Below are 13093 nucleotides of genomic sequence, written 5' to 3' on the forward strand. Positions count from 1 at the left end.
ATATAAAAGCAAGGTAAAAGTATCTTTTTCACACACTTCTTACTTGAATCTCATACTGACTTAAGCATTGGAGTGCCTTTACAGGTACACTCCCCCCTCTCTTCCTCTTTATTGTCCACGCTTCCGCAAGTTGAAAGGAAAAGCTCGGAACTGACGAGCAAGCAGTGCAGCCTCCCGAGGAGATAGCTCGGCTGACGTTCCATATGAGTAGCCGACCTATTCTACAAGCAAGAACAACTGGCGCCCACCGTGGGGCCGAAGAGATAAATTTTTTTCCTCTTTTGGTCTCAATTTCTCCGCCTGTACCTATGGCCGACGCGCTGCCTCCTAGCCCATCCGAACTTCTTCGGATGGTGACCGAGCTGCAACAAGCAAACTAACGTATGGCAGAAGAAAATCAGAGAATGGCCGCTCAGATCACCGAGTTGAACAATGGCCGAACTGAAAATAACAACATTCGTCAGCCTCAGCCAGAGGATGCCGAACATCATTCAAACCCCACTCATGTATCTGAGACCATTCAAGTCGAGGATGCCCAGCCGGAGGACGAGAATGAGGAACCAGACGAACTCGTAGGCCCTTTCATGTCAGACGTGATGAATTTCGAATTACCACGACGATTCACTTTACCATTGACCCTCACACCTTATGATGGACTCGGAAACCCAAAAAAGTTCATCAAGAAATTCCGAACAATAATGATCGTCAATAGTGCATCTGATCCTGTTTTGTGTCGTTGTTTTCCAAATTATTTAGACGGTTCTGCACTTGATTGGCTTTGTGCTTTGCCTGCAGGTTCAATTTCGCGATTCCAACAGCTGGCTAAGCTATTTGAGGACCACTTTGCTGGCTCCGCAATTTATCTGCATGACTCAAATTATCTAAATACAATTAAGCAAGGACAAAATGAGAGCCTGAAAGACAATATGACTCGTTTTACGAAGGTCACCATAAGCATACCTGATCTCCACCCTGAAGTTCACCTTCATGCCATCAAAAACGGACTTCGACCTGGGAAATTCCAAGAGACGATCGTCGTATCTAAACCAAAAACACTCGCCGAGTTCCGAGAGAAAGCAAAAGGCCAGATTGATATTGAGGAGCTAAGACAAGCTCGGAAGTCCGACAAAACAAACTACAAAGACGAGGAAAAAGTGCATAACAGTAAGAAAAATTTTAAACTAAACCCTCGTTTTAACTCTTATACACAGTTCAACGCTAAACGGGAGGATATAATCAAAGAGATCCTGAACTCCAAATTAATCAAACCACTAAGAAAGGCGGGGACATATGAGGATACAAAACACGTCGACAAATCTAAGTACTGCGCCTTCCATCAGAAGCACGGCCACACAACCGACGAATGTGTCGTCGTAAAAGACCCCTTGGAACGGTTGGCTCGGCAAGGGCACCTTGACAAGTATATTGGAGGACACATTCAAAAACGTACTCCAACCTCAGCAGGCAATACTCCATCCGAACAACCAAGCTGAGGAAAGGACAAGCCATCCTCGACCCAGTATGACCAACCACGAGGTATCCTCAATTATATTTCAAGAGGAGGTGCTAGTGGAGGCTCATCCAACTCGGCTAGGAAAAGATCTTTCCGAACAATATACTCGGTAGAAGGAGCACAGCAGGACTACCAACTAATTCCTCAATTCCCCCAAATGACGTTCACACAAGCAGATTTCAAATCCAATATTCAAAATTTAGATGACTCTGTGGTCATCACAATTCAATTGGGAGATCTACTAGTAAAAAAGGTACTTTTAGATCCAGGGAGCAGCGCCGACGTTCTGTTTTACTCTACATTTCAGAAAATGAAGCTAAGCGACAACAACCTGCAACCAACAGGAGGAGACCTCGTCGGTTTCTCAGGTGAACGAGTCCCAATACTGGGATTAGTGTGGTTGAGAATCACACTGGGTGAGTACCCTCTATCTAAAACATATGATATTCAGTACCTAGTAGTGGATTGTTTTAGCCCATATAACCTTATACTTGGCCGACCTTTCTTAAATAAGTTCGGCGCAATAGTATCCACAGTTCACCTTTGTGTCAAGTTTTCAGTGCAGGACGAACATATCGTAACCATTCATGGGGATCACAAAGAAGCATGGCATTGCTATAACATTGGAATGAAATTTCAAAACGGACCAAAACAACCTCAAATCAACAACGTCCTCAGCACAGCTAGCAGCTCGGAACTCGCCGATCTAGACCCTAGAGCGGACTTCCTTGAGCGACCTACACCAACAGGTGAGCTACGAAAAATACATTTCAACAAGGATCCTAACAAATACACCTTTGTAGGTACAGCAATAAGCAAAGACGAACTACCTACGATAGAAAATTTTTTACAAGCAAATGCTGACTTATTTGCTTGGACGCCCTCCGATATGCCAGGCATCGACCCCCAGATCATTAGCCACAAGCTGGCTATCAACCCTTCTGTCCGACCAATTCAACAGAAGAAGAGAAACCTCGGCGAAGAAAAGAAACGAGCATCATTGGAGGAAACTCAGAAGCTGATTAATGCTAACTTCATCAGAGAGATCAGATTCACTACTTGGCTCGCCAATGTCGTTATGGTAAGGAAACAAAATGGTAAGTGGTGCATGTGCGTCGACTTTATTGATTTAAACAAGGCATGCCCAAAGGATTCTTATCCTTTACCATCCATTGACTCTTTGGTGGATAACGCCTCTGGCTATGCCACCTTAAGTTTCATGGACGCTTATTCGGGCTATAATCAGATACTTATGCACCCTTCTGACCAAAATAAAACAGCATTCATCACTGAATTTGGTAACTATTGTTATAAAGTTATGCCTTTTGGACTAAAGAATGCAGGAGCGACCTATCAGCGTCTCATGGATAAAATCTTCGCTAAACAAATCGGCCGCAACATAGAAGTCTACGTTGATGACATGGTCACCAAGACCAAAGTTGGCCACAGCCACATTGACGACCTAACCGAGATCTTCGGCCAGATCTGATCCTACAACATGCGCTTGAATCCCGAAAAGTGTGCTTTCGCCGTTGAAGGTGGCAAATTCCTCGGCTTCTTACTCACAAGTAGAGGTATCGAAGCAAACCCTGACAAGTGCCGAGCTGTTCTGGAGATGGCAAGCCCGAAGACATTAAAGGAAGTACAACGCTTAACAGAAAGATTTGCTGCCCTAGCAAGATTTGTCCCATGCTTAGCCTTAAGATCTATTCCTTTTTTTCAAGCCATGAAAAAGAAAACTATTTTTCACTGGAATGACGATTGTGAGCGAGCTTTCGCTAACCTGAAAATAACTCTCTCACAACCGCCGATTCTACAAAAATCCTTACAAGGGAAAGATTTATATTTGTATTTATCAGTTACTGACTGGGCAATAAGCTCTGCTCTTGTTACAGAAAGGGATAAAGCTCAACATCCAATTTACTTCGTCAGCAAAACGCTACAAAATGCTGAAATCAACTATCCGAGGATAGAAAAATTAGCATTAGCATTGTTATTTTCGGCAAGACGACTCCGACCTTATTTTCAGAGCCACGTCATCCATGTTCGAACCGATCACCCATTACGTCAGGCTACAAAAACCAGAAATTACGGGCAGGCTTGTAAAATGGTCGGTAGAACTATCCGAATTTGATATCAGATACCAAGCCAGAGGACCGATCAAGTCCCAATTCCTTGCCGATTTCATAGCAGAATTAACAATGCCTACTGAAGACGACCACAAAATACAATGGACATTACATGTTGATGGTTCATCTAACATTCAAGGGTGTGGAGCAGGCATTCGACTTGAGGGCAGTAATGGATTTATCCTAGAACATTCAATACATCTATCCTTCAAGGCCAGCAACAACTAAACGGAATATGAAGCCCTCGTTGCTGGACTCCAACTTTGTTTAAATCTCCAAATCTCCAATATTAAGGTATATTGCGATTCGCTTCTAGTAGTACAACAGGTAAATGACCTATTCCAGGTAAGAGATCCACTCCTTTCTAAATATCTCAAACTCATCAAATATTTATGTTCTAAATTCACTGAATTTGAAATAAATCACATACCACAAGAACAAAATCACAGAGCAGACATTCTTTCTAAGCTCGGCAGCACACAAGCCGACTTATCCATGTTGCACCAATCCACAATAACATCTCCAAGTGTTACTCTAACCGATGTTGTGAGTGTCACATAGGAAACAGATTGGCAAACACCTTTTATACATTATCTGCAAACAGGGAACATAACAGACAATATCAAAAATGCAAAACGGTTTCATCGACAAGCTTCCTTTTTCACTTTAATAAATGGCTCCCTATATCGCCAAGGATACTCCCGACCACTCCTGAAATGCCTCAACAGAAGTGAGGCAGAAATAGCATTAGCCGAAGCTCATGAAGGAATCCGCGAAACCCACACAGGAGCTCAAAGTTTGGCTTCCAAAATCCTCCAAGCAGGTCTGTTCTGGCCATCCATCAAAGAAGATACTAACAACAAAGTAAAGACATGCAACAATTGCCAAAAGCATGCTCCACTAATACACACCCCAGCCGAACAGTTACATTACTCGGACATTAGCTGGCCCTTCAACCACTGGGGGCTCGACATTCTCGGCCCATTCCCAGTAGCACCAGGTCAGGTAAAATTTCTTGTTGTTATAATTGACTACTTCTCAAAATGGGTAGAAGCCCAATCTTTAGCTAACATTACTTCACAACATATGAGATCTTTCATTTGGAAGAACATTATTTGTCGTTTTGGTCTCCCAAGACATATCATTACTGATAATGGTCGCCAGTTTGTCGATCAGAAATTTAAATCTTTTTTTCAGAACCTCAAAATCAATCATCACTTCTCATCCGTTGAACATCCACAAACTAACGGCCTCGCTGAAGCAGCAAACAAGGTCATATTACACGCTTTAAAAAAGAAGTTGGATGACGCCAAAGGCCTTTGGGCCGAACTCATACCAGAAGTCCTTTGGGAGTATAACACTACACCTCAATCATCAACGAAAGAAACCCCATTCAGGCTTGTCTATGGATCTGAAGCAATGATCCCTTTAGAAATTTCACAAGGCTCGGTCCGTACACAGATTTCCAACCACGAAGAAGCTCGGCGAGCCGAGTTAGACATCATCGAAGAAGTCAGAGACATGACAAGTATCCGACTCCATGCGGCACAGCAAGCCATAGCTCGGCGACATAATAAGCTCGTTAGAAACAGATCATTTGAACAAGGAGACTTAGTCCTCCGGAAGACAGAAACAACTCGGAAACCTCCAAACCACGGAAAGCTCGCCGCAAATTGGAACGGCCCCTACCGAATAGCCAAGGTCCTCGGCAAAGGAGCATACACATTAGAATCTATAAATGGTACTAGCTTACCTAATACCCGGAATGTTTCTTCTTTAAAGAAATTCTATAGTTAAAAGTCAGGGCCAGGCTAGTACTCTTTTTCCTACTACCAAGATTTTTTCCAAAAAAAAGGGTTTTGCTTGGAGAGGTTTTAATAAGGCTAGCCTACCTGCACCTTTGTAAATAAAGGTTCATCAATCAAACCAAATAATTTCCAGATATTCACTCCTATATTATTTGTCAATCATTAACCGAGTTAGCAATTCGAAAAGCTTTTTCAAAAGGGAACAAGCATTTTCATCAAACAATACAGCTCGGCAAACCATTCCACATCTTACCAAGATGTCCCTATCAATAAACCTACTATTGTATTCCATGCATTAGACGAATACAACTTACAAAGCGCAAATTACCAAAACAAGGATTATAACTTAATCCATCTCAAAATACAGCGCCATTTTTTGCCTAAAAAGCAAACAAGTCCATAACACAAATGTTTCAACATACAAATCCTAAACAAAATAGAAAGCTAAAAACATCACAGAAACAACAGTTCATTTCAAACAAAACTAAGTATTCTCAACTTCATCCTCCACAACACCATCATCATCAACTAGTTTACCATCTCTGACAATCTTCCCAGGATCCATCTCAGAAAAATCAACTTCAGGAGCCATAAATTTTGCCTGAATTGAAGCCCTCTCAAATCCTTCAACAAACAAATCCAAGATTTCATTTTGTTTCTTTTGTTCCATGTCTTTCAACTGAGCAGTAACCTCAATTAACCGAGTCTCCGCACTAGCCAAGTCGGCTTCCTTTTTCTTTAAGTCCTCCACATCCTTAGCATAGCTGTCTTTTGTTTCTTTCAGTAGTTTCTCAACATCACCCAATTTAGTTTGCAACTCAGTAACTGTACCTTTACTCTGGGCTAACTGATCCTTCAAAGCCTCAACCTCCTCTCTCTGAATCGCTAACTTCTTATATTTCACCTCTTGACTACGACCTAAGCTCGCCATACGAAATCCAACTACCTATAGGTTAAAACAAAAACCTAATTCAAAATTAGAGTCACATACAACTATAAAATAACAATTCAAAATGAAAAATATTTACCTGCATATACTGCCCGACGGCTATTTCCCCAACCTCATTAGCCAATGAAACATCGGCCGATGATTAGCAAATATCATCGGCCACAGACATATACGGAAAGTCACCTCCCCAAACCGATAACCCACCACTATGTTCAGAAACTTCATGAAGTTTCTTCTGGTTCATCAGAAATGAACGGATTTCTTCCAACAAAACTTCATCCCCCCTCTGACTAGATTCTTCGGATAGGTCAACAACTTCTCCCTTTCTTTTCTTCGCAAGAACTTTCCTCCGACCAGTTACAGGCTTACTAACCTCAGTGGCAACAGTAGTCTTCTCCTTATTGGATGAGGACACTTCTTTTTCTAGATTCTTATTCTTGAACCTAGACCTTAAGGAGGCAGCTGAGACACCAGGATACTTACCCCCTGTATAAACATACAAAACAAAATCAGCAACATTTCAAGCAAGGATAAAGCAAACAAAATAACAAAACTCACCCAAATATTCTATAACCGAATCCCTATTTTTCTCCCACTTTAAAATTTCAAACATAGATATCAAATCCTTTCGATCAATTTGCTTCACGAGGAACTCAATAATGCACACATTTCTCGGAGTTATCACCTCGGGTCCGAGTATATTTTGAGGCTCCGAGCACCACCACAGTGGAAACCTCTCACCTACAAACTCGTCCATATAAAAAGGAAATTACTTCTCCACACTCCTCACTTTCAGATACATCTCTTTGAATTCTTTAAAGGAAGATTTATACAACTTGAAGATACCAAACCCAGGAGTACTATTTAGATTAATCCACCCCCCTTTCCAAACCCCTTTAGCTTGAAACAGGGAAAAAAACAAATCCACAGAAGGTCTTTCCTCAAGAATTTTCATTAGTATCTCAAAACACCTCAAGAACGCCCACCCATTAGGATGCAACTGCAAAGCAGCACAATTTAGTTGCTTCAGAATTTGGCACTCAAAATCAGTAAAAGGCAACTTAACCCTCAGTTCCTCCAAAACGCAACTATGCATGTAGAAGTACTCAAACCCCTGACCCCGGTGATAAACCCTATCTTCCACACTACACGGCAACAACTCCACCTGCACTCCAGACCCAACCCTCACAACCTTACCATCATCAATCTCCTTAACAGTCGCTTCATCACAAAACAAAGATACCCGAGACTTAACATCTTCACTAACCCAATCATAAGACCAATCAATACCCTTCTTTTTATCCTTCTCAAAACCCATAAGAGAACCCAGACAATGAAAATAAAAGAAGAAGAAGGAAATGAGAAATCAGCAAAGGATACAAAGAACATGCACCTCTTTTACTCATACTGTTTCCAAAGAAGCAAGACCAAGGGTCAGGGGTAACCAAATTGAAATTTAACCCTCAAAACTCAATCACATCAAACGGTACAGTTTGTTTTGGAAACGTAAAAAGCCATTTAATAAACACAACATCTTTCTCTCTCCTCACTAATGGCTTGACACGACTCCCCACTTTCCCCACTAACATTCTTTTTAATGAAGAACGTTGAACTGGGGGCTTCATAACTAATCAATCTAACCGAGTTATAACTCATCAAGAAGCTCAACCTGCTTCATTAAAAAAAATTTCCAGGCTAAGCTTGGGGGCTGTGATATGGTCGTCACACCTGTAAAGCTCGGCATCACACGTCACACCTTGGCCATAACTCAGCAATATACGTTACAGATACGACCTTCATGAGTAATAACTCGGCAAAACCGACGTTATGGACCAAAACCGCCGAGTAAAAGGCGACATAATGACCAGATACATTATCAATCCTCGCCAAGACAGACGTTGAGGAAAAACCGTTACTGATAAAGAACCGATCATATAAAAGCAAGGTAAAAGTATTTTTTCCACACACTTCTTACTTGAATCTCATACTGACTTAAGCATTGGAGTGCCTTTGCAGGTACACTCCCCCCTCTCTTCCTCTTTATTGTTCACGCTTCCGCAAGTTGAAAGGAAAAGCTTGGAACTGACGAGCTAGCAGTGCAGCCTCTCGAGGAGATAGCTCGGCTGACGTTCCATATGAGTAGCCGACCTATTCTACAGGCAAGAACAGAATCTATTTGTATTATTCAATTGGGATTATATTTGAGAATTTTTGTTTATTTTGTAAATATTGAATTTTAATTTCAATTTGAATTTTGTTGCATTTGTGTTGTTTTGAAGATGGTGGTGCTATGATAAATTGTGATAATTTTAAAAGAGAATGAAAAAGCAGAAGTGATAATGGTGGTATCAGAATGACGAGGATAAAATTGATATTTTAATAGAATGGTGAACTTTATATTTTTGTTCATGTCTTGATTACCAAGCAAAACTTTTGTGTAATTATATATATCTTTAAACTTTTGAGACAACAACTAAACACTGCCATGGATTACACAAAAACAAAACCGATTTTTTCTTTTTTGGCAGCTGAGGTCCACTTTAACTGCTTTGGAACTGTTTCCTGTATATATGTTTTTGACCTCCGGAACTGTGATTTTGTTTTATAACTGAAACTCGGGAACTATTAGCAGGACGAAAATTAATGCCCAAGGTACTGGGCCACTGGCCTATTATAGGGATAGGTTAGACGAGTCCTTTTAACCTCTGGTCCTTGCTGATTCATATTTTATTTTGTTAACATTCAAAAGCTTTCCCTTTAGTTGAACGGTACTTCGTTCGACTTTAAAAACCCAAAAAGAAAAAATTAGCCAAATAAAAAAGAAAAAAGAAAATGACCACGCTATCCGTTCAAACCAAAAGAAATCCCTATTCCCAGAGTTTGGCCCAAAACGAAAAAAAACCCCTTTAAAAAGAACATTATATCTCTATATGAACCCGTTTAGCATGGAAAATGTAAAAACGGATTTTAGCCCGCGAACTTTTAAGTGAAAAGTTTAGATAAATGTTAATTGAGTTAATTTTATACCAAGTAACTAAACTTGCAATAAAATTAGTTTAGCTCCTAACTGCCTTTTTTTTTTTTAAAAAAAATAAAGGTAAATTTTTCAAACAAAAAATTTCAAGGAAGAAAGCAAAGAAAATTATCAATTAAGAATGAGATCTATCCAACATTTCGTTTCACAGTCAAAGAATATTAATTAAAAGCAGCCGTAACCCATCAATTTGAGAAAGGATTGAGATCCGGATCCAACATTTCGTTACGCATTCATACAATTTTTCAGTTTCATTAAGGACATAAAAGGTCACAAGCATTATAACAACGTTTAAGGTTTACCTTTTAAGTCTTTAACCATCTTAATTAGAGAGCCAAAATAGTGTAATTACCATTAAGTCAAAACCTGTGTGCTCTCGGTCCCAGTTGAATTAATCAATTAATTAAACAAACCAAAAGATGTAAAGAACAAATTTTTACAGGTCCAAAATTCTCTACCATCCTAAGGTTTTTTGTGCTGCCTAAAACCATCCATTAATTAAGATTTACATGTTCCACTTTCCGGCGAGACTACCCCCAAAACCTCGCCACACCGGAAAAACCCTTACATGGCCTGCAACGACTCCGGCCGCCATAAAATATCCGTCGTATCCGCATAATCAAACAACCCATCTATCATTACGTAACCGTTTTCGCTGTCATCGTAGTCCACCCACCCACCATTGCCAAACCCAAATGCTTCGTATCCCCTGAAATCATCTTCAATCCCTAGAAATCCGGTTAGGTCCAATCCATCCGGACCAACCCGACCCGATTCTTCGATTTCAGGCTTAACCTCCTCGTTCGGTGTTACCGTCGGCGGCAACCCTAGTTCGTCGTCCGATGCCTCCAAGAGATATCCCAAGTTCGGAATGAAATCCCCGAATTCGGGAACCGGGTTCGAATCTTGACCCGGTGCGAGTATTTCTTCCTCGAAGCTCTTGATGACGGAGTCAAGGCCTTGGAAGGTTGAGTCACGCTCCGCCACATTGTCCATATCGTCAAGAATGTTGAGGATTTCACCGTGGAGCTCGTCAACCACCGAGTTCTCCGATTCGATCCGGACGAGTTCCCATCCTCCCGATTCCTCGCACGACTCGGCTGAGTTAACCCGGGTGAGCTGAGAAACGGGCGAGTCAACTCGAGGAATCTTGGACTCGGGCGACTCGGTGTCCGAGTCGTCCCGAACTCGCTTCTTGTTGTTGCATTCCTCCATTTAGGGTTCAAGAGAAAAATAAGAAAAGAACAGAAAATGTTTAGGCTATGTTAGAGTGAAGTAGGAGAGAGAGGTGGATGGAGTGTAGAGAGAGAAAACGAAGTGTTACGGTTGAGGGAGAAAGACAAGGAAGAGGGTATATATAATGGTGGAAAAAGAAGGATAAATAGGGCTTCAGGTTCGCTCACTTTAATTCGTAAACGGCAGAGAGAGACAGGCGCGTGCATATCGGGAAAAAGCCACGACTAATCTTTTCTTTTTTTATTTTTGTTAAGAAAAAGAAATCTTATAACGAACTGTATTTGTAACTGATATTTTTTATTAACAAAAACCAGTTGGCTTATTTCTTTGGTGGTGGGATCCACTGGTCATTATTACAGCAAGGGGGAGGATATTTTTTTGTTTCATTTGTGGCAATTAACTAAATTTGAACAAAGGTTTCAAGTCCGTCGGTGAGGGCCCACCGACATAGGAGGAATCATATGGTTGATTTTTAATTTTCTTTTTTGACTTTTTTGCATATTATTATTTTTTATTTTTTTTATTCTGCGTTTTGGGTTTTGGAATTCTGGAGTGGTCACTAGTCTTGGAATGTTCCCACCGGTGGTGGAGCGCTGTTGTTGGATTCTTGGTTTGGCTTGGCTTTGCTTTGTTTTGCTGTCCTCATTTCTTTTATTTTTTTGAGAATGAGAATACAACTACTATTTTCATTTTTAGAAAGATTAGACCAAGATTTTTCCTTGGTTTTTTTGACAAATTCTTTGTGGTTTTTTGATAGAGCAAGTATTCAAACGTCAATAGTTGTTTGGATTACGGTTGAACTTACCTGTATATTGCCGCCAATTGTCTGGCTTACCCGTTGAATCTCATTTGTTGGCAGTTTTATCCTTTTTTTTTTCATGTTCGTCTTTATTTGACTAATATATTTGGATACAACATTGATTTTCGGCTAAACCGGATGCTTTTACTCTCTTACACACAACAACTATCCAAATTCCAAAGGCAAGTTAGTAGTGGACAAATCTATCTATAAAACCTAATAACAAATTGACATACACAAATTTGATTATTTATATTATCCGTTTACCTCTATGAATTAAATATTTATATTCTCTTGTTATAAAGTATAATACTTGATGCCAATGAGTAATAGTTCAAATAGCATAGACTCCCCATACTCAATTAAGAGGTTGCGGGTTCGAGTCTCCTATCTTTCCAAATTTTTGCTAATGAATAATAGCTCAAATGGCATAGACTCCCCATACTCAATTAAGAGGTTGCGGATTTGAGTCTCCTATCTTTCCAAATTTGCCAATGAATTATAGCTCAAATGACATAATCTTTCCATACTCAATTAAGAGGTTACGGGTTATTATAACATTTTTATAAATACAAATTCATTAAAATAATAAAATAATCAAATTTATCATGATTTAATAATCAAATATTTTTTATAAATATAACATGTATTTTTTATTTCTTTTTACAGTAGAAAAAGATTTATTTATAAAATAGTCATTCAATACTTGTAGATAATTTTAATCTCTTTTGTTTTTAAATCTATAAAAAAGATACTACAACATAGTAAGATATCATTTTTTATTATTCGAATAAACTTCAATCCTTTATGGATCAATAAATATTTTAATGTACAAAAAATATACCAATTATTTATACCCTATCTCAAAACATAAAACTAGACCCAATAAAAATAAAGGTATACCCAAAAAAGGATGATCTCTTCTACTTGCCCAATCTCACAAGAGGTTGGGTACGATAAGGAGGTCTAGCCCTGCTTATTCAAATAAATAACTACCTCCCTAAATATCTCATACTATCTCTACCTCCTTTAGAAGGTAGATCTGAACAAACTCCTAAGATAAAGAGAACGGTTATCCACCTACAAAGGTGAAACTGTTCCAAAAGGTTGTTACCACTCTACTATAAATACACTGACATCTCTCAGGTATATTTAAGATTCAATCTACTAAAAACATGCTTAAAGCCCTTGCTAACTTAAGCATCGGAGTTTTTTGTAGGTACCACCCCCACCTCCTCACGAGAAACTCAGACGGCGGCACCTCAGCACCAGAACAAGTCGGATGCTGCCTCGGAAGGAGTCTGGATCTCACGTTCAGGCTCAAATCACTGTTTCATGTAATGCTCGAAACATTGGCGCTGTTGCTGGGGACTTGGAGGTCTACATCCACATATGGCGGATAATCAGTATGAAGACAGTCATACGGCGTCTGAGTCGGAACCAGAGCCCTACCACGATGACCTGACGCTAGCATTGTCTCTACCCTAAGAGAGAACAAATTCTCCCCCGTAGGGAAGGAATGTCGGGAAACCCTCATCCACGGCGAATTTATTTGGAGGTCCACCTGCCCGAAGATGAAGAACCTCCCCATCCGACGGAAATACTTGGTTTAGCGGCCACCGTGG

General features: G+C 40.1%; 2 protein-coding genes across 2 annotated transcripts; one reads left to right on the forward strand and one right to left on the reverse strand.

Moving 5' to 3' along the window:
• Positions 405-1493, forward strand: LOC107632963. The gene has a single exon (XM_016336603.1). The coding sequence runs from the start codon at positions 405-407 to the stop codon at positions 1491-1493; it is 1089 nt and encodes a 362-aa protein (XP_016192089.1).
• On the reverse strand, positions 9697-10896 carry LOC107630324. The gene has a single exon (XM_016333420.2). The coding sequence runs from the start codon at positions 10646-10648 to the stop codon at positions 9998-10000; it is 651 nt and encodes a 216-aa protein (XP_016188906.1). The 5' UTR covers positions 10649-10896; the 3' UTR covers positions 9697-9997.

This window comes from Arachis ipaensis, chromosome B03, assembly GCF_000816755.2.
Source record: "Arachis ipaensis cultivar K30076 chromosome B03, Araip1.1, whole genome shotgun sequence".
Classification (NCBI taxonomy): Eukaryota; Viridiplantae; Streptophyta; class Magnoliopsida; order Fabales; family Fabaceae; genus Arachis; species Arachis ipaensis.